We start from the raw sequence: 26,500 nt of genomic DNA, 5'->3' as shown, positions 1-26,500 counted from the left end.
ATACACTCTGATGAATCACTTCTTCAGAAGAGAAAAAATGAAAAACAGCTTGGTTTACGCTTTTATTTATGTATTACTGGTAGACTGCAGAAAACAGAGACAGTACTATTAAATTTGATTCCTAAGAGGCATCTAGCATCTAGCCATCTAGCCATAAAGACATTATAATGTTATTGAAAATCCTGAAAAGCACCAGTTACAGGTGATCTTACTACCTATGGTGTAAAGCATTTCGTTACCAGACTTCTTGCTTGAAAAGATGCAATGTCCCAAATCAATGTCTTGCAGTATGTGCAGAAGCCAGTGTTAATAAATATCAAATATTATTCCTATGAATAAAACAAGCACTGTACATCATGAATCTGCAAGTCTTTCAAAATGCTGACTCAACTTGCTCAATGCATATTCTTCTTGTCAATTCAGATGCCACCATGTTGTAAGGAAATAGCCCAGGTATGTTTAAGGTAGCCTTCTCATATGTGACAAGTCAATAAAGAGCTAAGCCGGCTACTCTATAGTAAAAAAAAATAAAAGGTAACATGTATTTTGATACACAGCTGTTCTCACAAGGCCGAATAAAATTATATAATAGTATTTACAGTTCTCCGAAGAGGCAAGAATGTACGTTGAGAACTTCACATCTTTTTATTTTACTAGATTGATCACTATCACTTCATAATACGGGAATATAAGGTAATAATATGCCCAGACAAGAAGTTACCTTTGTCACTGCACTATGAGCAAATATAAAGTTTAACTAAGTAATTACAAATATGAACTAATTGGTAAGTATATGCTGTGCAAGCTCTTGTTAACAGTTTAACTTCAGATCCCCTCCTGTCTTAAAAGCATTCAGAAGTAATATCTGTATAAAGATCTGGACGGTGATTGCCAGTGTGAGACTACATTGGTTAGTGTGCAGGGTGGGGGCATGTTTGCATGAAAATCATCCTTATAGGAAGGATGTAACACATCTTGATTTACATTTTACAGCTCTTCGGTTTTTCATAGCTCTTTGGCAGGAGGATTTCTGTAGCACGGTATTCCTGCAAAGCCTCTGTTGGGTCAGATGCTAAATGGCGTTAAGTGAGACACAAAAGCCAAGTTTGCCTGCCTCTCAAACTGATTGCCTATTAGATTGCAATCATAGCAACTTCTGTAGACTCATCTTTTACCACCATACAATGCATTACACTCTTGATAAAGTTGGAGCATAGGTGAAATCCCTTCCCCTCATTTACAGCTACATTAAACACACCTTAGGATATCTCATGTCATGTACCATAATTTTTAAATAACACTTTTCTTAAAAAGTAGGATGACTTTGAACCCAAAAAGAAATGTAGGTTAAGTCTCAAAGGTGCAAAAATTGATGAAGGTAAAATGTGACAATGCATAATTTGTTGTAGTGAGTATGACTGTTAACACACATCTATTAACAGAAATACCAGGCATAGAGCAGTAACAAGCATTCTTTTTTTACTACTTATATGTTGTACCATTCTGTTTCCAAGAGGTATAATATGAAAAGCTGGTGTATCTCTGAAGAAATTGATTTTCACTGTGTCCTCTGCTGATTAACAGTAAGTGGAAGCTATCTTTTTACAAAGCTTTCTTGCTTCTTCCACACAAGGCCTCCTTCTTCAATCCATTTTGCTGCAGATATTGGCCTGCTGGTGGGAATGTATCTTACAAATAGGGACAACCTGCAGGTAAATATTTCCTTGCAATGCTTACACAGACATATTTTTGTTAACTTTAGACTTTGTGGAGGCTGTTCTCTTTTAAAGGAGAGATAGCATGTGTGGAAGCCTCACATTCAAGACATAGAAAAAGAAAGGTTCAGGTTCAAAGGTACCTATAACGGCAGACAGCCTGTTATACAAACGTCTCATATTTGCAACAGGGTAGAAACATGAACTGAGAGGAGTCTTTTTCTAAAACTTATCTATTGTCACGGCAGAGCTACATTTCTTGAAGCATGTACTTTATTTGTTCCTAAAAGAGCATGATATCCAAGCTATTTATTCTTACCATCAGTGACTTCTTCTTGAATGTTGTCTGTCTTATTTCTGTTGACCATGGCAGAATGTCTTGCAGCAGGCATAGTGCTGGTACCAGGAACTATACCAGTCAGCACCACTTCTACCCTTCTTTCTACTCTCTGCCTGGCTCGACAGCGTACCACAGCTGCAGAAAAGCAAGAACCCATTATTTGTAAAATGTCAGCATCTTCATATTAACAAAACAATTAAACATAGGCATTAAATGCATTTAGAGAGTGACAGAATTCCAACAACTAAAAGATTTTTCCCATTCCACAGTTTCTATTGTTCTGTCTAGGTGAAGTAGTAAAAAATATTGTTAAGCAAATGAAAATCTGTTCCTACAGTTAGTTCACAACATTTTAGTTCATTTGGAAAGAGAAATTGTGGTATAGTTTGACATATGCCAATGAGAAAAGAAAACTGAAAGGAAAACAAAGAAATAAAATACTTTAAAAGTTAAATGAAACAATATCGTTACTGTTAGATTTCTTAATTTAAGAATACTGTTGTTCAAACTTCAGCTTTTACAGAGCTATGGCATAATAAAAAGCATCCTGACATGAGTTTCTTTTTGAAGCATGACAGAGCTTGTTTTCAATTCAGTAAGTGATTTTAATTTATTGCTTTTAAAATATGTCATTTTTCATTACAAGGTAGTTGGGTTTTATCTTATACATTAAATTTTATAAACCTTGCTTAGGTTATTGCTTATGGTTCTTTCAATAATTATTGGCACAGAAAGAGGAGAAAATTAGATCCAAGAACTGAAAGAAACATTTTTTTTTCCTAAAGAAAAGACAGAATTTTCTAGAGTTATGGAAAGCAACATGAAAAAAAAGACCTGATGACATACTTCTCAGTTTCAAGGTCTAAATATTATTTTCATCAGAACTGCACCCCATGATTTTTTAAAAATTAACTCTGAACTTAGCATCAAGATTTAATGATACATAATTTAGAACTATATCTTGGTAAGTAATTATGTGAAGTGTTTAAAAAAAGAGCAATGAAACACGTCTATGCCATATTTATTTAACTTTAACTTTCAGTTCTGGAGCTTGACTCATTATCATTACTTTGGAAAAGAGATAATTGCACATCAAGTTCAAGTAACTTCCTTTCTTTAAAAAAAAACCCAACTTTTGTTCCCCTTGGTCGTTTCCTGTTTAACAGGGTTTAAATAATGTCTATAGCTCTCTTCTAAGCATTTCCATGAAGGAGAGTTACTGAAATTGTTGAAAACACTTTTTTTTTTTAGATTCATGGCCTTACATTTAAGAATAAATTATACTGTCTGTATTACAACAGCTTACTAAGTATTTCAGACTATTGTGTGCACATGTTGTGTCCGCATCACTTTCTATTCTGCAGCTCATCTTACTGGCAGAAATGATTCTATGTTTTCTTTTTCCTAAATGGCTAAGTAATATTTATGGATAAAAATCAGATCGCTGTGAGATTTGACTGGACAACTCCCTGAGCAATCTGATCTAATTAGGTCTGGCTTTGAGCAGGGGGCTGAGTTAGATGACCTCCAGTGGTCCCTTCCAATCCAAATTATTGTATGCTGCTTGGACTCCATGAGAATGAAAAAAAAAATTCTGGATGATTCTCAATTTCTAATCACTTTTACAACATAGGCAAGTTGTAATCTACTTAACATGTAATACATGGGTTGTGACCACTGATCATTTTAATTGGTCTCATGAGATACTAAGCCAAGTGACTTCTAGAAGTTTAAGTACATTAAGATGCAAATAAGAATGACACAAAAGATGAACTGCCTAATACACTAGCAAAGCAGCTTCAGTTTTTGACATAACAGCTTGTAGCCTCCAGGCAATTTTAATAAATGTCTGCATTAAAAGAAATTACAATACTATTTTGATCATTATTAAAAAAAAAGGATTTAAAAATTAAGTCGTTTTCTTGTAAATTACCTGCTTTGGATTCCTATCTTACAACAGAGATTTTTAAAAAGTCCATTTATAACCGAAAAGCATAGACTTTCAGAATCAAGGCAGGAACGGAATCTGTTTCATAAAGACACTCACAAACAGGTATTTTAGCTTTCCAGGTCACTTTTCAGTGAAAGGACTAGTACTCCCTTAGAAAAAAAAATTAGCCCAACATAGCATGTTGATGTCCAAAAAGAGATATATATTCAAAATTAATGCAATTCTCCTTGTATGCATTACAAACATTTACTGAACATAAATTAGTAGATAACACAGTTATGAATATTCTACAGTTTAGTCTTGCTGTTTTAAAGAATCATGTAGGAATTTAAAAATACTTATGATTTGACATTACTTAAGTTTCTGATCATATACAGAATTGATGTCACTTAAGCAATTTATGAATGCTAACAGTTTTAATTCATAACTTCTATACATAATGAAAACAACAGCCCAATAAAAGGGAGATTTATCTCAAAGTCTGCCAGTGAATTCCATAACATCTTTAAATAACACAACAAACATTCACATCAATATACATAGTTTTAATGCTAATGAGACTCGTTAAAAGCATCATTTTGGGCAACAGTTGATTGCATGATAATATTCTGCTTCATTCCTTAAGGTAATAAAGTGGAAATTAAAGAAATGGAAGCTCTAATTAATATCACTTCATCGGTATTTTTCGCAAGTAAAGGGTCCTTAAGCAAATTAGATTAATTACAGTAAAAATATTTATTTCTGTAGTTTTCCAGAAGTTATTCCTGTACCTTAGTCTATTTTGTGTAGAAAGGTATAATATTCGCTCATCAAAAGACAAGATGAAAAGACAAGTTGGTGTAAGGTTGTCCCTCATCTACATCTTGAGCTGTAGTTTCATCAAGGTTATAGATTTAAAAAGCTGTTCAGAATTTCTGTTTCACAATTCTGGGACTCTATCACATCTTTAAAAAAAAGGTGCATCAAACCTATAAATATTTACTATCCCCAAAATAAGCAACAACAAAAACCGTATGAATGTCAGTCATCTTTTAATGCAAGTTTACTTCTCAGGAACAAGTGGAAAACTTACTGTTATTCACACTACTCCATATTCTGTTTTTGATTAAGGAGTGAAATTCAAGGCTAAGAGAAACAGTGAACTCCACCTATTTTGTACCATCTAAACTCTCCAGAAGGGTGTTATGGGTATGCAAGCAGAAATCTACCCTTGTGTCAGTCTTTCGTTAGATTTACCTTTAGTTCTATAACTCAGCATTAACTAGGACACTGAAGGGCACAAGCCTTGAGATTTTAAACTACTCCTGTCTCCTTTTATCCACGAGCACAAAATAATAGATTTAGATTTGCTTTTTAGGTTGGGAAAAGAGATTTTCTTTTTAATATGTGATTTTATCTTTTTTTAAGATGTAGCAAAGTACCACTGCAAATTCTCATGATCAAGCAGGTGAGAATACAAATTACTTTAATTTTCTCTAAATCTATCATTCAAGTTTTTTTCAGTCGTTACCTACCTGGAACTAATTTCTGCTGCGGTGCTTCAGGTATTCCATGAACTGGATAGATCCAGAGTATTCCCTGAATTCCCCCATTCTCTGCTACAGTAACACTGCTTGGAAAATAAGTGAAGAGCATCACTGTGATAGACTGATGAGAATTTTTTTTTTCCAAAGTAATCTAGACTTAAGAGTTGTTGGAGAGGTGAGACTCCTTTTAATTGTATGCTGTCATGCTAAATATATCTAAGAAAAACATGAAATAAAACCCAACTAAATCACAACAGCAATAATTTACATCCACTTAGTTTAGTGTCTTCAAATATTCTGTCAGGATATGAGAACATTTGGCCTGATCTGCTCTCTCTTATGTCACATCTACATAATGCACTACATAAACATATCCACAGGAGAATAACTGTTAGTCCAAATATACTGAAAAATTAGAGGCATCTGAGAGCTTTCATTTGCTCAATATCCATAACCGCACTGGCAGCTAGTACATTTTCTTTATTTAAAGTTAGAAAAGGTAGGTATTGAAACAGACAAAAGTTCTACCCTAAATCTGCATAATTTGCAGTGTACATTAAAAGCTTACGTTGGATACCTATGTTGATTGCCCTTGGGAGCTACACACAAATACCTGAAGGAGAAAATGATGATAGGAATGAGTATCCTCAACTACTTTTTCTTTTCCTATTAGAATAAATTACCTCTTTAAGTCCTTATTTAATTCATCAGAATCCTCATAAGGCCAGTTTTCACCATTTTCCCTCATTACATGAATTACGACAACAGCCTCATGCATTTTCATTGCATCTGGCATGAATAACACTGGGATGTCCAGTTTTTCTTTTGGAGCTAATCGGATTCCTGTAAGATAGAACAGATTGTTACGGTATTTTGAAAGTTTTGAAAATTATTTGTATCATTTTACTCATACATTTCCTTTTTATTTTTCATACACTATTTAACTTTTTATCATCGTGTACCATTCTACCTGTGATAAAAAATTTCATTTTACCCTGCTGTTGCTAAAGCCAAATACCTTTTTACGGTAGTATTTGTGACCTGGCTTACTATAACAAGGTACTTCTTGATTCAATGTCTTGAATGGAGGAGTTTACATACAGCGTTATTTTAGACTGATAAAACTTTGAAATGAGACCCAGGGAGACTCTGAAGGCTCAAAACAAACCAAGTGCGATTAAGTGAACATCCCACATTTAATATTCAAAGATTATTTGTAACATATGTAAGTCAGTCCCATGATTTTCTAGGGCCTAAATCATGTTTTTTGAACATCTCTGGGTTGCAATATCACATAACAAAGACCAATCCAAAAGCAATTGTTCATGTTCAAGTTATAATTGAAATATATCTGAAAGAATTTACATTATTATTATACAAGACATGTCTTTTCTGTATGATTTTTCATCTAACTCATTTTGCTGTTCAAAAAACAAAAAAATCCGTGTTGTCTATAAAGAAGGTGGCCTGACACATGGCATTTTTAAGGGTGCTTTTCCAATGACTTGCCAGTCTGCCAAGTGTCAGAACATCTACCTCAGGGTGTGTTCCAGCTACTTCAGAAATAAGGTTATAGAAAAATTACAAAAAGTAAACCAAATAAATAATATAGTCTTTTCACTATCAAGCTCCTTGCTTTGAAAAGGATTCTTGAAATTTGGTGGAACTGACATGTCAGGGTTAGGGTTTCAGCTTTAATTCTATCTGTAGAAAAAACCTCTTAGTTATGAGTAACTACTTCTACATTAAGATTTGAATACAGTTTTGTGATATTTTTTATGCCTGCTACAATGCATACATGCTATATACAGGGCTATGAGTATCGTTCCCTGAGAACTCTCTGCTCAAGTCAGTATGCATGGGACTAGCAGCACTCTCCCCATGATTGCTTCTGAAGATAAGCACAGGCTGCTGTGTGCTCAAAAAATGTCAGCAGGGAAATTTTATCTTGTGCTCCAAACGTTCACCTTGTTACAGCCTAAGTGGTTTGGGGGTGAAGACCTCAATGCTGAGAGCTGTAGCAGAATGGGTGACAAAAAAATTGTAAAGCAGTCTTGGGAAGGACAAAATATAAAACAGAGGTCGATGCATGGAAGTTTGGAAATGAAAATGGATGCGTAGGGAGACAGAGTAAAATGATGACCAACAGAAATGGCAGAAGCAAAAAGTCACAGCAGTGTGGGAGAGAAGGGTCTGAAAGACAGCTCTCCAAAACACAGAACAAAAGACAGGACTGCTTATCTGCACCAATCCTCTACTAGCATTCAATTATAAAGTCTACTGGACATTGCAACTTCTATTGTTACCTCACAATCTGTTGTTGCTGTCATTTGTTCCTTCAACACAAACAGCAACCCTGAATAAAGATATGCAAAGTACTTTGGGTAGATTAACAGCACATTTAAATTAATAAATTGCCCCATCTAGACTAATTACTTTTATGAAGAATTATCTTGTACTATGTTATGTCGGTAGTTCCTACAGCATATAACCCCACTGGAGTTGATGTGGTTCTGTAGCCGTAAAGTTTTTAGCTAGAAACAGTCTTAAATTAAAATAAACTAAGCAAATTAAGATTGGAAAGTCAATCTTGATTTAGGAGAGTTGGGATTATTTCAAGACAAACCACTACATTTGCAGGATTTCTGCCTCTTTCAGTAACAATGCCTCAAGGCCTCAAATATAGACGACTGCTTCACATTATTATGGATTCAAGAAACAGTAGGGAATTCTTACCTAAATATATTTGATTTCTGTATGTAAGAGGTTTATCATGTAGTAGCTATGGAAATTAAGCAACTGCTTTACACTCCTAATTGCTTAATTTTTGTGTATTTGTAGAAGTCTATCATGGCGTGAGCAATTTGTCTTTGAAATAATTACTTCAAAAGTCTTGTATCTTGAAATAGCTTGAAAATATCCTCATTAAAAATCCATTAAAAATGCTAATAACTGGATGAAAAAATAAACTACATTTATTTTTTTCCTTCTAATAAATATTTAAGATTTTTCTTTAGATCTTAATCTATTTGATGCATTATCTATCAAGTACATACACAAGATTTAAAGGATTTACAATATATATACACATATCGTTGGCAATAATGTTGTCAAAGGGTTTTTTGAAAACCTTTAAAAATTAGCAACTAATTTTTTAAACCAGTATCTGAATAACTAAGCTGACCACACATATTGTTGCCATCCTTCTGAAAACGTCTGAACTAGGATCCATCCCTCTGGAGCAGAAGTCAGCTACAGCACTGATGCACTATTCTCCCTCTGTGAGAGAAGACGCAGCTCTCTACCATGATTTGCCCACTTTGCGCCTACTCTGATGTAGTTAAGCCAGAGACCTGTAATATCTTTAGAAGTGTATTTTTCGGGATACATTTGCAATTAGATTGCCTTGAATCCAAATACCTGCATACCAAAATAGTGTAATCAACAACAGTACGTAAGTACTTTGTAAGACAATTATGGCACATCCAAACACAATGTATAGGCATTTTAATTACATTTGTGACGAATGCGACCACCAACGGGGCAAAGACACATGAAATTGCATGTGGGAGGTATCCAGGTAACAGAAGTTGCAACATGAGGCACAAAGTAAGTAGAAGGCACTGCAAACAGGCAAAACATCCTGCTGAATACACGAGAGGGATGGTTAGAAAAAGGAAAACTAACACAAAGCATAAAGCACTGGCAATGCCCAAAGAAAGATGGAGAAGAAAGTTGACAAGACCATGTCAGTTCCAACTTCTCTCATCAGAGTTGTTCTTCTCTCTCAAGTCTGATCACTTTGACCTCCACGATGAAGAAACATCAAGGACCCAAACCACCACTGCTAACTATATGGCATCAACTTTATGGCATTGTATACTTCTTGCTAATTTAGGATATGATCTTTAAGGAATAACACTTTCATACGTGTAGTAATAGTGACTAACAGAGTAAGAATTACCCATTAGCATGAAGTTTATTGCTAATAAATTTAAGGTTTTGTTTTAAAGTTTAAAAATGGCCTAATTTGTCAGTCCTCTAATCATTCCAGTTGCAGAGATCTTTAATTCCTTAGCAGTATACTTATATATGTATATATATAAAACTGTGTATATATATATATACACACACACACACTATGTGTTCTGTGTGTATACGTACATAGTTATACACACGCACACAACTATTCTATTGCCACACTGGGCAAGTCTATCTGTGGTTTGTAGCCATTTCTTTCTTGGGTATTTTTTCCCTTTTGTCATAGAATCATAGAATAGTTTGGTCTGGAAGGGACCTTCAAAGGTCATCTAGTCCAAACCCTCTGCAATGAGCAGGGACATCTTTAACTAAATCAGGTTGCTTGGAGCCTCACTCAACCTGACCTTGAATGTTGTCCTTTGATGTCCTGGTGGCTGGCTGCTCCTCAAGTTGCTGAAAGGCTGTGAAGGACAGAGGACCTTCTCCATTCCCTCAAAAGTGCAAGAGCAGCTTCAGCTCCCCACAAACCACTCTGTGTTCTTTGAAAACACTCCCCCTGCCTTTTCCCATATGTGTAGGAAAACACCATCCCAGCTCTTTCATCAGTACACTTACTGACACAGCAGATAATAATATGTATGTGGGCAATTTTAGTACAAATTAGCATGACTGATCAAGTTGCTCCTATTTGTCTGTGGACCTCATGTATTCTGATGGGAATACCAAGAATGTATTCCCTCTCCATGCCATCTACCATCATGCCTATAAACTGCACATAACAAATCGCTGCTATCTTATTGATTGCAAAAGTAGCTGTTCAACCTAATTTTTGGTCTCTAGTGTTTTACCAGAATAAAATACTGTAGATGATTTGCAACTTTACAAAAAAAAAAAGCAAAATAACCCCACAAAAAACAAACAGAAAGCATACAAACAGATCTTTTCAGAAGTCATAATTTAGAATAGGGTTTTACTAATTTCATCTGCAACTCTTTTAACATATGACAAATAGAGCAGACTGTAAACTAATAATCTATTGCATTCCATATACTGTTTGAACTGTACTGTACATAGTGCCTCAATTTTTAAAATAAATTTTAATACAGAACCCATATGATAGCATCCTGGATCTTTGTAGCAGAAAATTGGTTATTAAAGATCATGAAAAACAAATTTTGTAATATCACTGTTGAAACAGAACATGTTCACAATTTTAATAAAAATATCTTCTTAGTAGAAGCTATTCATAATGACAGTAATTTTTATATCACTGGGCTTGCCTGCAGCTGTCAACTAAACAACTGATCCTCAACTGCCAGTACTGACTTATTTCGTTCTGATTTTGCCTAGTTAATAAGAGAGATTAAATAGGCCTAACTGCAAAAAACACACATTGCTTCATGCTTCTCTTTTCTCCTTCCCATTTCTAGAACGTGGGCCAGCGACTGCTGGCACAACAGACAATAATATCTATGTGGACAACCTTAATACAAATCAGCATTATCAACCAAGTTGCTCTCATTTGCCTGTAGACCTCAAGTACTCTGCTGGAGATACCAAGAACTGATCCCAACGACTGAACCCATATCTTCATGTAAGTATTTATACTGCAATGAGTATCCACAAATTCTTCATAAGAAATCCATAGTGAGGCTCTTTTCAGAATAAAGCTGCATCACATTTGGTAAAAAACTTTGGGCCAGGTTTTGATAAAACCATATTTCTATTTCACTGTCTTACAGGCCATTAGGAAACTGAGAGTAGAGTAAGCTCAGCTGACCCTTTAAAAGACTGAAGCCATCTGATTCAAACCAAAGGCTGCAATTAGAGTCAATTGCCTTGCAAAGAAGCATACGGAGATCTATGTCCTTCCTCATTCCTTTTTTAGGTAACCTGTTTTTAAGCCTTGCCTTGCCTCCAAAGGCCAGTGGAGAGCACTGATTATGGAAAAGATTCTTTGGGCACCACAACCTTTGACACTTAAGCCTAGAACTCAGAACTGAATTAGATAATTAAATCAAAATGAGTATATTTCAAATTCCCTGCTTCATTTCTATGGGGCACTGCACTGTGGTTGAGTTCTGTGTAATTTCTGTGTCAGCCCTAGAAAGCATAGCAATGTGAGAGCTAAAATTAATTAAAATAATGAAGCAGCGGATCCCCATAGCTGGGATTTTATTTGGAAGGCATACTGATGGGTAAAAATGCATTTGTTGCCTCTACAGTAGCTTAGGAAAATTTTTAAGAGCAAGCATCCCAGGCAGTGCCACACTGATAAAATTGTGATGACAATAAGCAAAATATCCTGCATTATCTTTGAAAAGAATCATCATCCTCTCATCTAACCTTATCTTAAAGCCATGTATTTTTCATATTAGTAAGGTATTTTGATGGCAGATTTTCTAGATGTTGAAAGGACTATCTCCTTGTTACATTGCTGTTAGGTCTGTAGCATCTCAGAGAGCCTCCCATTGATGGTACCCAGAAGAACGGCACTCAGTTCAGACTCCTCTAACCGAAAAAGACAGACGAGGCAGAGCTCACTATGTCTTGTTGAAGTCAATCATTTAATCAATCCTTTAAGGGAATCATTTAAGAGTGGGCACTTTGGTTTGGTTTGAGTTGTTTTTTTTCTTGATAGTTTATCCATTAAAATTATTAGTATAGAATCATTCAAGTTAAAACCACAGATGGCCCTGATAAAACTAACACTGGCCATATAAATGACAACCCAGTATAATCAGGTCTGCTTTCCGCCTCCAGAATATTTACAGACAGCAGCTACTGCTGAGAAAGGATTGATAATTCTTTCTCAAGGAACTCATCCAGGAAAGGAGGACTGGTATCAGGCAGTAAAGAGTGAGGTATTGCCAGCATTCCAGTAACTATCTGAAATACATATTAAAAGTCAGGACTAGGTATTCTTCATTTATTTTCACCTGCTAGAAGAGAGGAAAGCCTGGATCACATATGAAGACAAAGATTTTTTTATAGCAGCTCTTCCAAAAGTGACTCAGTGGTAAATTCCAAGGGTTTCATAAACAGACAGCATTTCTGCTTCAACTGTTATTAAAGATGGGTTCATTTTTGTTTGCATCTTTTTTTTTTTTTTTTTTTAGTGCTTCAAATGAGGCTGCTTGAATTTTTGATTCCCTTTCAGATCACAATCCCTTGTTATGGGTTCTAATTAACAAACTGTGAGAATGCAGCATGATGTTTTGCTACATCAGTATTATAATCAGTCGGTCTCAATGAATATGACCAAAATTTTCTGGATTGACAGCCAGCACCCAACAGCCTCCATCTGTGGAAATATGAAAAACTTGACTGGATGTGGTCCTGGACAACCTGCTTTAGATGACCCTGCATGAGCAAGGGAAGGGTTGGATGGACAAGATGATCTCGAGAGGTTCCTTACCACCTAAACAGTCTGCTCTGCAGTTCTGTGATCATAATAGATAGCTATGTTTTGTCTTGTTTCTGCTTTTAAGAATACATATAAAACACATTCTTGTTTGCTAAGCCAGAAGCAGACACCTAGTGAATTGCAGATGATATGAAGAAGAGCGCACCTCCTACAAAGGGAGAAGTTGTGCTTAAAAGCAAAGAAACAGCATATATGGAAAGGCAGCCAAATACCCATCAAGGACTACAAGGACCTTGCCAAGACATGCAGAAATGCAGTTAGGAAGGTTAAGGCTCAGCTAGAATTGAAATTGGCCAAAAATATCATGAACAACAAGAAAAGGTTCTTCAGATATGTGAGTAGCAAGCAGAAGCACATGGAAAACAGTCCCATTGCTAAACAGAGCAGGGAAACTACTTACATATAATGCTGACAAGGCAGCAGTTCTCACCAAGTTTGCTGATGACACTGAACTGGTGAGGTGGATGGAAGGGAGAGCCAACTTACAGAGACCTGGACAGGCTGGAAAAATGGGCTAGCAAGAACTGCATAAAGTTCCACAAAGACAAGTGCAAGGTCCTACACTTGGGATGACGTAACCAGAGAGCCAAATGAAAGTTAGGATCTGTGCGGCTGGGGAGCAGCCTTGCTGAAAGGGATATGGGGGTCCTGGTGACAACAAGCTGAACATGTTTCAGCAGTGCGCTGCTGCAGCAACGAAGGCAAACCAGATCTTGGGATGCACCCACAAGGACACTACTAGCAGAGTTAGAGACGTGATCATCCTCCTCTACTCAGTACTTGTCAGGTCACACCTGGAGTACTGTGTCCAGTTCTGGTTCCTACAATTCAAAAAAGATGTGGACTGGAGAGGGTCCAAAGGAAGCCCACAAAGATGATCAAAGGGCTGGAGAACCTGCCCTATGAGGAAAGACTGAGGGAGTTAGATCTTTTTACCCTGGAGAAGAGAGGTTTAGGGTGGACCTTATCAGAGTTTTCTAGTACTGAAAGGGTATCTACAAAGAGAATAGTGGCCCTTTCTTCACAAGGAGCCACATGGAGAGGAGAAGGGGCAATGAGTACAAGTTGCACAGGGAGATGTTTCATTTTAACCTAAGAAAGGAATTTTTTAAAGTGACAACAATCAATGACTGGAACAACCTCCCCAGGGACATGGTGGAGTTCCTGTCACTGGAGGTTTTCAAGACACGACCGGACAGGGTGCTAGATAATCTCATGTAGACTCCCTTTTCCACAGAAGATTGGACCAGATGATCTTTGAAGGTCCTCTCCAACCTGAGCTGTTCTACGGTATTTATACAAAAAAGTATTCCAAGATGAATGATTTATATCTCCAAGGAAGATACAAAACAAACTTTACCATCTCAAGATGAATGTTTGAAAGGCACATGTATTAATAAAATGTCAGTTAGTCATGTGTCTTGAACCATTTAGCAGTGAATTTCTGAACATTTTTTTTCCATGTCTGAAATTAACCATGAAGATAATTGGTTGCTCAGCCTTTCATGACCTCTCAGACATGAAGAGAAAAATCCATAAATGAAATACAACTTGATACAAATTATGGTTCCTCAGGGCACATATTTTGTGCTAAAACTCCTATTTGCATTTTCTGTGGGACAAAGAAAATGGAATGTAATGAACTTCAAGTTAGTTCAACTTATATACAATAAAGTAAGTAAAAGAGCTAATACAATAAGGATGCAAAATGCTAAAGGTTAAGTTAATCTCATCCTGCTTTTTAATGTTTACATCACCATTTTCCTTCCCTCAGTACAGTTTATTTAGGTAGGTGGGATGCAAGAGAGATTCCTTTCACAGATGGTCCACAATGATTGTGTTTTGAGGACTCTCTGCTTCCTGAATTATGTATTCTTCCACTAAAAGTTAGAGTTGTCCTTTCCCCTGCCTCTGAAAGCTTCACAAAATCACAGAATGGTTGAAGTTGGAAGGGACCTCTGGCAGACATGCGGTACAACCCCCCTGCTCAAGCAGGGTCACCTAGAGCTGGTTGCCAAGGACTGTGTCCAAGAAGGCTTTTGAATATCTCCAAGGATGGAGACTCCACAACTTCTCTGGGAAACCTGTTCCAGTGCTCAGTCACCCTCACAGTAAAAAAAGTATTCCCTTATGCTCAGATGGAAGTTCCTGTGTTTCCTGTCACTGGGCACCACTGAAAAGAGCCTGTCCCCATCCTTTTTCACCCTCCCTTCAGGCATTTATATACATTAATAAGATCCTCCCCGAGTTGCTGAGTTCCTGAGTTGAAAAAGTTAAGTCATGAATATGCAGCTCAGATGCTAATAAACAATTTCACAAATGAATGGTTAAAACTTGAGAAGTTGCTTTGAGAAAGAAATGGCACAAATAAAGGAATGAATGTTTGAGTCTTTAGCTGAAAGGCTTCACATCACCACTATCATAAGCACACAATAAAGTGTATTAGATACAGCATGTTTATAAGATTTGTTTGCCATTTTATGAATCTTTTATTAATACATTTTTGTGTACTTCTGGCAGAGTCTTTCTGGCTTATTTCATTAAGAGATTTAATTTAGAAGAATTTCTTTCTGGTACAAAATAATGGATACAAGTTAAACATTTGCTATTTAGATTAAAATAAATGGATTGAGAACTGGGCTCAGTAATTAAATATGTTGTTTTATTTAATGCAATTTATTTTGTTTTTAAATGAAGCATGTCTAAATGGCCAAGCATAAAGTTTCCTTTCCATTTATAAAATTATCCTTCTCTAACTAATAGCCTATAGTTCAGTTGCAGCCAAAATCAAAACCATTATTTTGACAGAAATACCTATTACATTTATTTCTCATTGTAACTTCCTAAACTGGTTTATCACAGAACATCCCTCTTATCTCCAAAACTCTGGTGCCTGCAACTTTGACTTCGGGTAGGTGTTACAGATCTGTTAAATGTAAAACAAAAAAATTGCCTGACATTGATATACTTGCCACATTCAATTATATTTTCCATCTCTGCTGTTACTTTATGCATTTGTCTTGGCAGCAGGGGATACCTTTGCAATTTCCCTTCAGAGGTGCTGTATGATGGACTTTGGGTTCACTTTACAGTAATCCAGTCAGGCAGCACATTAGGAAAGATGCATCTGAATGGTAGGAGATGAGAACAGTAAGAAAGCCAGGTTGAACAGCAGTACAGAGCAACATAAGACACATATCAGAGAAGGAAAATTATGGTAAAGACAGGGAATAGTGAGCAATAGGACTGGAAAAACAAACAAACAAAACACCTGAGGGACCAGAAAAAAAGGTAAAAGGCATGGACAAAATGATGCAATGGCAGAGAGCAGAATGAGTGGAGGTGGCCAGACTGCATTATTTGAAAGTCATTTGGCAGAGGGAATGCCAAACAGATAAGAGTGAGGAGTGAGGAAGAATAATCAGGAATGAGAGTAGTAAAAGTTTTCTAATTATCCTATGGTCCAACACTTTTTCTAAAACTTTATGGTGGACTGGCAGTCTCTTGCTTTTTCCTTCCACATCTATTTTTCCCCTCCAATAACCTAATAGTCAGTAGATCTATCCTATCTTCCTCTGACCATTTTATATGTTTGAAAATTAATTATCATCCTTATTTCCCTGATGACAACTTTATGTTGCTAAAATTTTGTGAGATCATCCAGGCATCCAAAATCTAAAGGTCTCCAGCACAGTTATATCCTAAATCCAAAGTCACAGAAAGCAGAAGGCATACTGCAATGTCAAAGGAAAAAATGCAAAGGCTCTTCTACATCAGCACTGTAAAAGATGTATCAATACACCTTTTCTCTGAATGATTCTATTTGTGATACATTAAAAAATAGACAAGTAAAAACCAAATTACATTAGGTCAATTGGTCCTTCCTTAACTAAATTTTCATTTTATTTCTGCACACATTTGAATATTATTTATATATTCTCAAGAGAGATTAATTGATAAACAATTATACAGACGAAAGACCAGAAACACAGTGTGGACAGAGAGGTATTGCTGAGGTGAGTGGAGGGATAGATAGTCATATTTTTTAGAAACAGGATCTTACATGTTCTGCCCTACTGTGGTAACAAGAAAACTGCGGCCACTCAGCTTCTCTCCCACTCTATTACAGGGAATTAACTGTGTTCTGTGTATAACAAAATGGTCTACCAGCACTTAATAACCTGCCTAAAATCTTAACAAGAACTAGGAAATAACCACACAAATATTTTGAAAATGCAAGAGCCACACAAGAACTGCCATATGCTTTGTAAACAAGTGTGGCTTTTTTTTCAGTGGCCAGCCACAAAAAAAAAAACCAAAATTTTATCCTTTCTCTCTTAAAGAAAGTTCTTGTGACCCTAAGATAAAGCAAGTAAATTAAGAATATGACAGCTTCCCCTTTTCTTAATCTTCTTCTAGACACAGACAGACACAAAAATGTCTCGAATCCATGGTTGAAAGCAAACTGTAATTGCTTTAGTTCAGGTGTAATTGAATTTTTGACATATGTCAAATATCTGATTATTTTTGACAGTTATATTTTTACTTTCATTTTAAAATTTTCCTGGATATATGTATCTCTTCGTCCAACCTCTGAAAGCACAGTCAAGTTCTGAAGCTATGGCAGATTTTAATCAAAATCTGCAAAATGTTGTGAAATCGGTAATGACACTGGTGTTGTTACATCCTTCTACTTTCTATATACAATCAAATATTGTACTGCTTGTTACAAATTTCCAGGAGAAAATATCACACTTCATACAGGAGACAGTAACTGCAAACATATATATATATATGTCTCCAACTGATTCTTGTAAGTGAATGAGATAAAATGAGTACTCAGCACTTTTGTCTTTTCCAAAGTTGTTTCCTTGACATAGTTTATAAAATTTTGAAACAGCCAGTTTAGCTATTATTCTCCACTGTGATTCATATATATTTCCTGAGTTATGCATTTTCATAGCCTGAATATTTATACTCTTCATCATTCAAGGTTTACAGGTTGCTGTAGTAAGGCAGAATTGAGCTCTACAGTGGTTTTTTTGTTTGTTAGTGCTCAAGAAAATAGACAAAGTTGGTGAGAAGTATCCTTGCTGAAAAGTAACTTTTGCCCATTAATTTAACATGTGTCATAAAACAGTAGTTCTGTGAATGACAGAACCCACAATATGGTATATGTATTTCATAACTAAATTCTTCCCCAAGTAGGAATATTGTTTCTACTGGAGGGAACACGTCTGTAGCCCAGTAAATATGGTTTCCTTCTGTTACTGTTAAAAGGCTTTTTAGTGGCCTTACGAGGCAGGGTCTAAGGATTTGATTGACATTTGTCTTGGCATAAGATGATTTTAGTTTCTTTTATTCACGATAGCAATTGTTTAGCAGTCAGGTTTGGTTTAGGATATTTTGAGTTTATAGAGATAATGCATAAACATCTGTGTAGATTGAATTATCTATAATACTAGAATAAAAAATGTTTTGCAAGAGTATAAACACAGGATGCTACCAGATTTCCAAAACTGTAAACACAAATCATAACTGTCACTACAGGAATACAATCTTGTTAAACCATTCTAGATAAAGCAGCGAACAGAAAACTGAGTAGTTGAAAACAAGTAAAGAGAAAGTTCACTTATGCAGACTCTGTTAAGATGACAATACAGAAAAATAAATCCAGCCAGACCCCAAAACTGTTGAAGAACGAATACTTTACTAGCCTTCCAAGCAAAGAAGTTGGGGCATTGACAGCTCTCTGACATCCCCATCCAACCTCTGTATCTGGGGAGGACTATGCTGTCAAGCTTAAGACCCAGAGGGACACCAGAAGGATGAGTTACACCAGCAAAAAACAGTCAATAATAGGAAAGTTTCTCTGTGTAACAATTTTAACTATGTTAACAGACACTTTTCTGTATTATTGTTTACTGTGAATGCTAGTATTGTTGTAACTGGACTAACAATAACTTTTATTAGCCTGTCAAATTAGACAAACAAGAATTTTTTTCCTCCACTTACGTACCCTTTTGCCCACTGTCTTTTGTGTGCAACTTCCTAAAACCCAACATGTGGCAATGCCAGCCTCAACGTTAACCCCTGACACTTGTCAGCAGATAGATAATCTCCAGATTCAAACATTCTGAAGAAATTAGTTATAACTATTATTCAACATGGAAACAGAAGAAATCAGGCTTAAATTAAAATATATGGTCAAGCTCCTACCTACAAAGCAGAAGAGCAAATAAAATACAAAAGACAATTCTAGATTACTTGCATTTCACTCAAAATCCTTAAGCAAAAGAAAGGTTTTTAGAGCTGGGTGTTCAGTCTTTACATGAACTATTCTAAAAGTTGGCCCCTCAGCTGAAACTTTTCTCCTGTTCACAGCTTTGCAGATCGAATTTCTTTGTCCTTGTCCTTATAGGTAAAATATTGCAAGGTTAGCCAGAATATTGCTGCAATGTAACTGAAGTATCTGGGTTTTGGCTAGGAGCTGATACCTTCAGAGCATAGTCTTACGGTTTGAGACCTCTATCTCCCTCAAGTTACTTCTCTCTGTAGAAGTTTTGTTTCATAATTTTGAGTCATTTCTTTCTCTCAGACAGCAAGATAAACATTTCAAAACCTTTGTTCTACTGTGTTTTATATGCTACACATACAAAGTAATATCAGCTGCAAAACAGTTCTGTTTGCTTATTTGGTTTTAGATGTACTGTGGACTTTTCATGGAAATAGCATACGATGTATTAGTAATAGCAATAGATAACTTAAACCAAGCAGTCTTCACTTCCTAATGCTAGCTATGAGTTCAAGATGTTTCTTGTGACATAATGCAAGTGTAAAAGAAAAAATAAAAATCATGCATTCTGAAAACAAGGTTTCAAGATTCAATTTATAAAACTTTATGTAGGAAAAGAAAATTTCTCAGAGAAGACAAAGAACCTTCACTTCTTTTACATTTATTAGTAAGTCATTTTGATCACTTCCTTGGTCCAGTAGAAAATGAAGTCAAATAATGGCCTGTATGCCATTGCTGTTGGATTTTATTATAGTTCTAGGAGTGAGCCCTGATTTAACTGCAGCAGCATCATACAGAGACCAGCAATCATATGTCCAGAATGACAATTTAAAGAATACATCTCATGTTCTGACTGTTATCATTGTCATGCAAAATCTGCTCCAGAGTTTATCAACACAGTCACACAACAGTAATTTGTTCCTAGAGGAAGTAAAGAAAAAACTATCATCAGCAATAACCTCTAGTAAGAAACTATGTTGAGCTGTCAAGTGCCTTTCTACTTCAGAGACATTTCAGATTTTTATGGCCAAACTGGTAATTCACACCAACTTGTTCTTTTTTTAACATGTATTCTGACAGAACCCATCTATACTGTACTTTTCTTAGGTCTACCGGTCTCAAACAACAAAATAATTTATTTTTCAAACTCTGAAAATTCTCATGTATACACAACATCATATTTTATTGTCAGTGTGGTCTCACATGCTATTTATGTACATGCCTGCTACTCAGTCATTATATCACATAAGGACACATCAGTTTAGATATATGTTCAGAAATACTTTAACCCTACTGCAGAGATCTGGGACATGTTGGATCAGTTAATGTGGCACATAGCTACTCACCTGTCAGACTTGGTGATACAGACATGATACAGATCACATTTAAATTTTATTAAGATTTCATTAAAGTCTCATAATAATTTATCCACTGCATTCCTGTGGTTAATATGATATTTATTATGATTCTCCTGGTTTCCTGAGAGGTAGCTGAAATGTGGCATGCATTTCCAGCCATAAAGACAATTAGCAGTTCTTGGTTGGGGATCCTGCATTGCTTCCTGTTGTGTGAACAAGCTTAAAAACAACTCTGTAGTCCTAATTTAGAGTAAATTGTGGTCAGTATTCCAAAAATCCAGTAATGACCTCCAGAAAAAAAAGGACAAAATTCTTAGAAGCAGACATGTAGGAAATTGGCTGAACTGGAAAGACTTGCGATGGTAAGAAGATAAAAGAATCAAATAAGGTCCCCTAGTGGAGAGAGAGAAGATGCTGCTAAAAGTAGGAATTACTTTTAATATATATATATTCTGGAAGGGATCAAGGACCCAAGTTATTTGACAGTGTCAGGGTGATCCTGAATCATACTGACACAGAAGGAAGGCTTTGGATGACTCAGGGGTAAACAGGAGCTGCAGTGTTTCTGGACAGAGGTGGCTGCTGCAGATCCTGTACATCCGTGTGAATCCAGAAATGGAAATCACATGTAATCCACAACTCAGGAGGCAAGATGACTACCAACATCAACATTTTCATATTAAATACAAAACAAATGTCTACAATTTAGCTTTTACTTATTTTTGCACGAACTCCTCATTTTTAGTTCTTAGTAAGAGACAAGTTATTTTTCTTTTGATTCTGGAAGGAAGAAAACAGATTGTAATTGCTGATTCTTTTTTACAACTTAGTTGAAATATCACAGTGGATAAAACTACATGAAAACAATACCTTTCTGGAATAGGAAGGAGATATTTTATGTCAGTAACTGTAACTTCCACTGCCAATGATTTGTGGTGAGATAACTGGGAACGAAAATTTTCATGGAAGTGACTTAATCAATTGGGATTATCCTTTTTAAATTTGTCAGCCTTCAAATTTAAGACATTTCCTTTTCCACATGGTTGAGAACATTCTCTAAAGCAGTTCAAGGCATAAATGATTTGCAGTCAAATGTTGAACAAACACAGGGACAAAAGCTTCTGCCAATAGCTGTATGTCATAGGTGTCAACTGAAAAACAGGCGGAGGAAAAAATCATTGTGTATAAAGATGACAGTGAACAGATCTTCATAAACTGTCATTTGGTATCAACTTCAAGGAAAAAAATGAAAAGGTTTATTTTCTGATATATGGCAGCAAGGAGTTGGAGAAAAGGTTAGGAAATAATTCCAAAAAATTAGTAGTTCTTTTTTCCTACAATCTATAGCTTCTTCAAAGGGAATATATTGGATCTCCAAATTTAATTTCATTATTAGAGATCTTTCTTTTGTATAATGACCACAAAACTGAAAATGGTGATTCTTTTGAGGCAACAGACTGCAATGATGATGTGTAAAGAAAAGAAAGTTTGTACAGTCCATATTTATTGATGGAACTTGATTTCTTGTCCCTGTTTTCATCCTGAAGTAGTAAAAGAATAAGCAAAATAATATAATGGAAATTCTGAAAATGTTAATTGAGAAATGTCAAAGTATTTTTTGCCATTTTTGATTGAACCAATATAAGCATGTTTAAAGTATGTTTACTTATCCAGAACTCTGCAGAGATTTTTTTTTTCTTCGCTGCTAAACATTTCAGTCATTGTGATCATCTAACTTGACCTAAATACACAGGATTTCTCAGAACTCATTTGAAAAATCAAGGTTTAGTCTCAATAACTCTTCTTGACCAAGATAACTTAATCAGAAAAAATACATGAACCTGATTTAAATTTGCTAGTGATAGTGAATCTTCCACATTTCTTTGAGAATTTTTCTGAGAGTTGATTAAGCTCATCACTAAAGACACGTACCATTTTGTATTTGGCTACTGAATAACATCAACTTGGTTTCAGTCCCTGCTTTTTCCTGTGAGAGTGAACACTCTTCATTACCAACATTCTGGTTTTTAGTGAGGTAGAACAAACGAATCACCACCAAAATTCTCTGTGGTCCCCTAAATAATTCGGGATCACTGAATCTCTCACTCTTGTCTTGAATCATTTAAATAGGCTTGTATTGCAAAAACAAACAACACCTGTAGAAGGCAACACAAGCAACAAACATTGTATACCAAATGGAGGCACTCCACAAGTAAATATTTTTCAAGAAGTTTGAAAAAAACCCTGCATTTCTCTAATTGATAACAGGCAGAGGTGCTAAAAATGTAGAGAAAAAAAGCATTTCCACTTAATTCAGAGATGGGAGGATTAGGTAAATCTGTGGATCCAAGAGAAAAAAACACAGTAATTCATTCTTCATTTGGAAAAGGCACAAATCAATAAGAAGAAAAGATTAACAGGATACAGTTGGTAATTTTACACATAAAGACACGTAAAGAAAGCTGGAAAAATAAGGATCAGCCAAAATTTCCTCAACAGCTACTGACATGCTATTATATTATGTATTGTGGTCTTGCACTATTGTGTGTAATAAAGCTGAGTTGCTTTTTTGTGCATGTAGAAAACTTAATGTGTTATTCATACAGGTCTGAATAACAGCTCTTTTCAACAATCAACTTCTTTTTTTCCTATTTAATAGAAAAGATAAAATTGCGTAAAATGGCTAGAAAAAAGGAACTGTACAGCCTTAAAGAGGACTGCATACAGTTCAGCTTGTGGTTTCTGCTGGCTGTATGCAGCAGAGGTAATAAAAATGGCAGCAAACCTCAGGGATTAGTGTAGGTCGTTGGTATTCATTGTGAAAAAGACAGTGCTACCTGTAATTAATAGATACCAATTTTTATGGGCTATTGACCTTTGTTTTATGTTAATACCTATATGAAGGGGAAAACGATTTCATTTATAAGGGATTTTCAGTGCTTGTGAAGCAATCAGACAAAAGACAATTCAACATCAGAAGTTGTTGCAATACTATAGTTTTCACTTCAATGTACAAAACAAGGATATTTAATGTTAACATTCCTGTAACACAAGTAGGCAAACAAGGCAATCACAAAACACGATTTGCATTTAATAAGTGCATCTATTACAAAAACTCTCATATGTTAACTAGACTGAATTTCACACCTTAAAGAGGAAGTTAGTAGTTCCAGTTTACAGATAAAATAAATTGATTTCTTCACACCAGGAAGTTTCATGGACTTCTTTGCAGTGCATGGAATAGTTTGCATTCTATGTCTCCTTTTAGACTTTGTATGAAAATTATTTTCCAAATGCTTCACCAGACAATTATGAGAAAAGAGAATTTGCTCACCTTTCAAGCCTCTAGGTTTTATTTTGAAACAGTCACTGTTTCTCTGGGTTAAAATGAATATAATGTTAAATACCTTCCCTCCATTAAGTGGACATTTGTGAAAATAAAATTATCAAGTACCTTAACAATATGCAAGGATTGGAATTACTTAAGTATCAGTGTACTTTCATTACCTATTTAAATTTTAAAGGTTATAACTATTTCGCAAATAAAACAGCATATTAACAGTAATACCAGAAGAGTCAGATCCTGGGGCATAAACCACTGCACGGTACGATTAATGTCCAAGCAAGAAGACTCCCAGAAAGTCAAACATTTTTCTAAATTTGCTCTCATGAGCCTTTAAATGTGTTATCATCTCAAAAGTTATCATTACGATGCAAAGAAAGAAGTGCAATTTCCCTTCACTCAGCAGAAGATGATACTAGACCAAGTGCCTATGAATGTAATAAAGAATCTTATATATGTTGCTAACATAAACTCTGATGCCCAATGAAGAATTTTGTGTTGCATGCTTCAATGGTTGCGAGAAATTACTCCTGGTAATAGTAAAGAGATCAACAACTCCTTCTAACAGTAAAGACATCAGGGACATAAGACAGTTGGATCAAGCGCACCCTCTCAAGTTTGCAGATGACACCAAGCTGAGTGGTGCGGTTGACATGCCTGAGGGACGGGATGCCATCCAGAGGGACCTGGACAAAACACATGAGGTTAAACAAGGCCAAGTGCAGGGTGCTGCACATGGGTCAGGGCAACCCCTGGTATCAATACAGGCTGGGGGATGAACGGCTTGAGATCAGTCCTGCCGAGAAGGACTTGGGGGTCCTGGTGGATGAAAAGCTGGACATGAGCCGGCAATGTGCACTCGCAGCCCAGAAGGCCAACCATATCCTGGGCTACATCCAAAGCAGCGTGGCCAGCAGGTCGAGGGAGCTGATTCTGCCCCTCTACTCCGCTCTGGTAAGACCCCACTTGGAGTGCTGCGTCCAGCTCCAGAGCCCTCAGCACAGGAAAGACATGGACCTGTTGGAGCGGATCCAGAGGAGGGCCACAAAAATGATCAGAGAGATGGAACACCTCTCCTTGTGAGGACAGGCTGAGAGAGTTGGGGTTGTTCAGCCTGGAGAAGAGAAGGCTCCAGGGAGACCTTATGGCAGCTTTCCAGTACTTAAAGGGGGCCTACAGGAAAGATGGGGACAGACTTTTTATCAGGGCCTGTTGCGAAAGGACAAAGGGTAACGATTTAAACTAAAAAGGGTACATTTAGACTAGATAGAAGGAAGACTTTTTTTACAATGAGGGTAGTGAAACACTGGAACATGTTGCCCGGAAGGGTGGTAGATGCCCCATCCCTGGAAACATTCCAGATCTGGTTGGACGGGGCCCTGAGCAACCTGATCCAATTGAAGATGTCCCTGCTCACTGCAGGGCGGTTGGACTAGATGAGTCCCAACGGGAGGGACTTCCAAAGGTCCCTTCCAACCCGAACTATTCGATGATTCTATGATTGTAAAGGTCATGATTCAAATACTTTTCATCTATTTTGTTCTGCATTTCTCTAAGAATATGCAAACTATGTCCTATATTTAATATCAAAGTCCCCTCTGTTGGTTTATATACTATGGTTTATGAGCAGGATAAGCATCACATTAAAATAGCAGCAAAGACAAGAGTTACAGTTAAAGCACCTCACCCTCCTCTTCTACACAGGGCAAACAGAGCAGTACTGCCCACATCCTTTTTTTCCTGTGTTGGTTTGGGTTTTGGGTAGGTTTTTTTAGCTTGGTATCAGTGAAGCATTTAAAGAAATAAATATTGCTTAAATGTAAATATTACTGTAAAATGCAAGATCGTTACTGATGTTGATGGTTGAAGATATCAACCTGATCTTCATGTGAACATGAAGGGTTTCAGCATAAATATTGTGAAAGCTGAAAATAAGGTCTTGTATGCATCATAAAAGGTAGAAGAAACAGATAAATCAATTTTTACTGAGACTTATATGAAGAGGAAAGAGGTACCAGTGATATGCATTCTTTTTGCTAATACACTCAGGCAGCTACGATCCCAGTGGCTTTATCAAACCAAAATAGGCTCTGCCTAATCATTCAAGCTTTGTGACAGAAAAGTAAATCAGGGAATCCAATTCCCCCTGGTAACTGAAAGATACAAATTTTTAACAAGAATGCAAATAATTTATTATCTCCCCCCTAAAAGAAATATTTTGAATAATTTGTTAATCTTAGTAATAGTATGACAAAATATCTAGGGAAGAGAATTAAAGCAGCAGAGTACTAAGGATATCATGTTCATTTTAATTAAATTATTCCTCCCCTATAGAGAACAGTTTTAAAGACCCCATTTGTCAAAAACTGGAGCTGCAGTATTATCGATCCAGGTTGTATCTTGTGAACAAGGAGAAATATATAATTTTGAGGTAAACTTATAGATATTGGCATACTAAATTATTTATCAAAATAGTTAAACACACAAACAATCCCACCTCAAATCACACCACAGTAATTAGAATACACATACACATTTACCTTTCCTGTAATTTCAGTGCAACT

The 26,500-nt window shown here is 36.1% G+C and overlaps 1 protein-coding gene across 1 annotated transcript in view; it reads right to left on the bottom strand.

Moving 5' to 3' along the window:
* CFAP47 (cilia and flagella associated protein 47) overlaps positions 1–26,500 on the bottom strand; it is a gene marked incomplete at its 5' end in the record, with an annotated part of 409,359 nt that overhangs the window by 33,345 nt on the left and 349,514 nt on the right. The window contains 3 exons of the mRNA XM_082014136.1: positions 2,035–2,190; positions 5,521–5,615; positions 6,216–6,375. Coding sequence (XP_081870262.1) covers positions 2,035–2,190; positions 5,521–5,615; positions 6,216–6,375 — 411 coding nt within the window. The remainder of the gene's footprint in view (positions 1–2,034; positions 2,191–5,520; positions 5,616–6,215; positions 6,376–26,500) is intronic.

This window comes from Phaethon aethereus, assembly GCF_964289735.1.
Source record: "Phaethon aethereus genome assembly, chromosome: 1".
NCBI lineage: Eukaryota > Metazoa > Chordata > Aves > Phaethontiformes > Phaethontidae > Phaethon > Phaethon aethereus.
The sequence above is the reverse complement of the archived record's forward strand: the minus strand, read 5'-3'. Positions and strand labels throughout refer to the sequence as shown.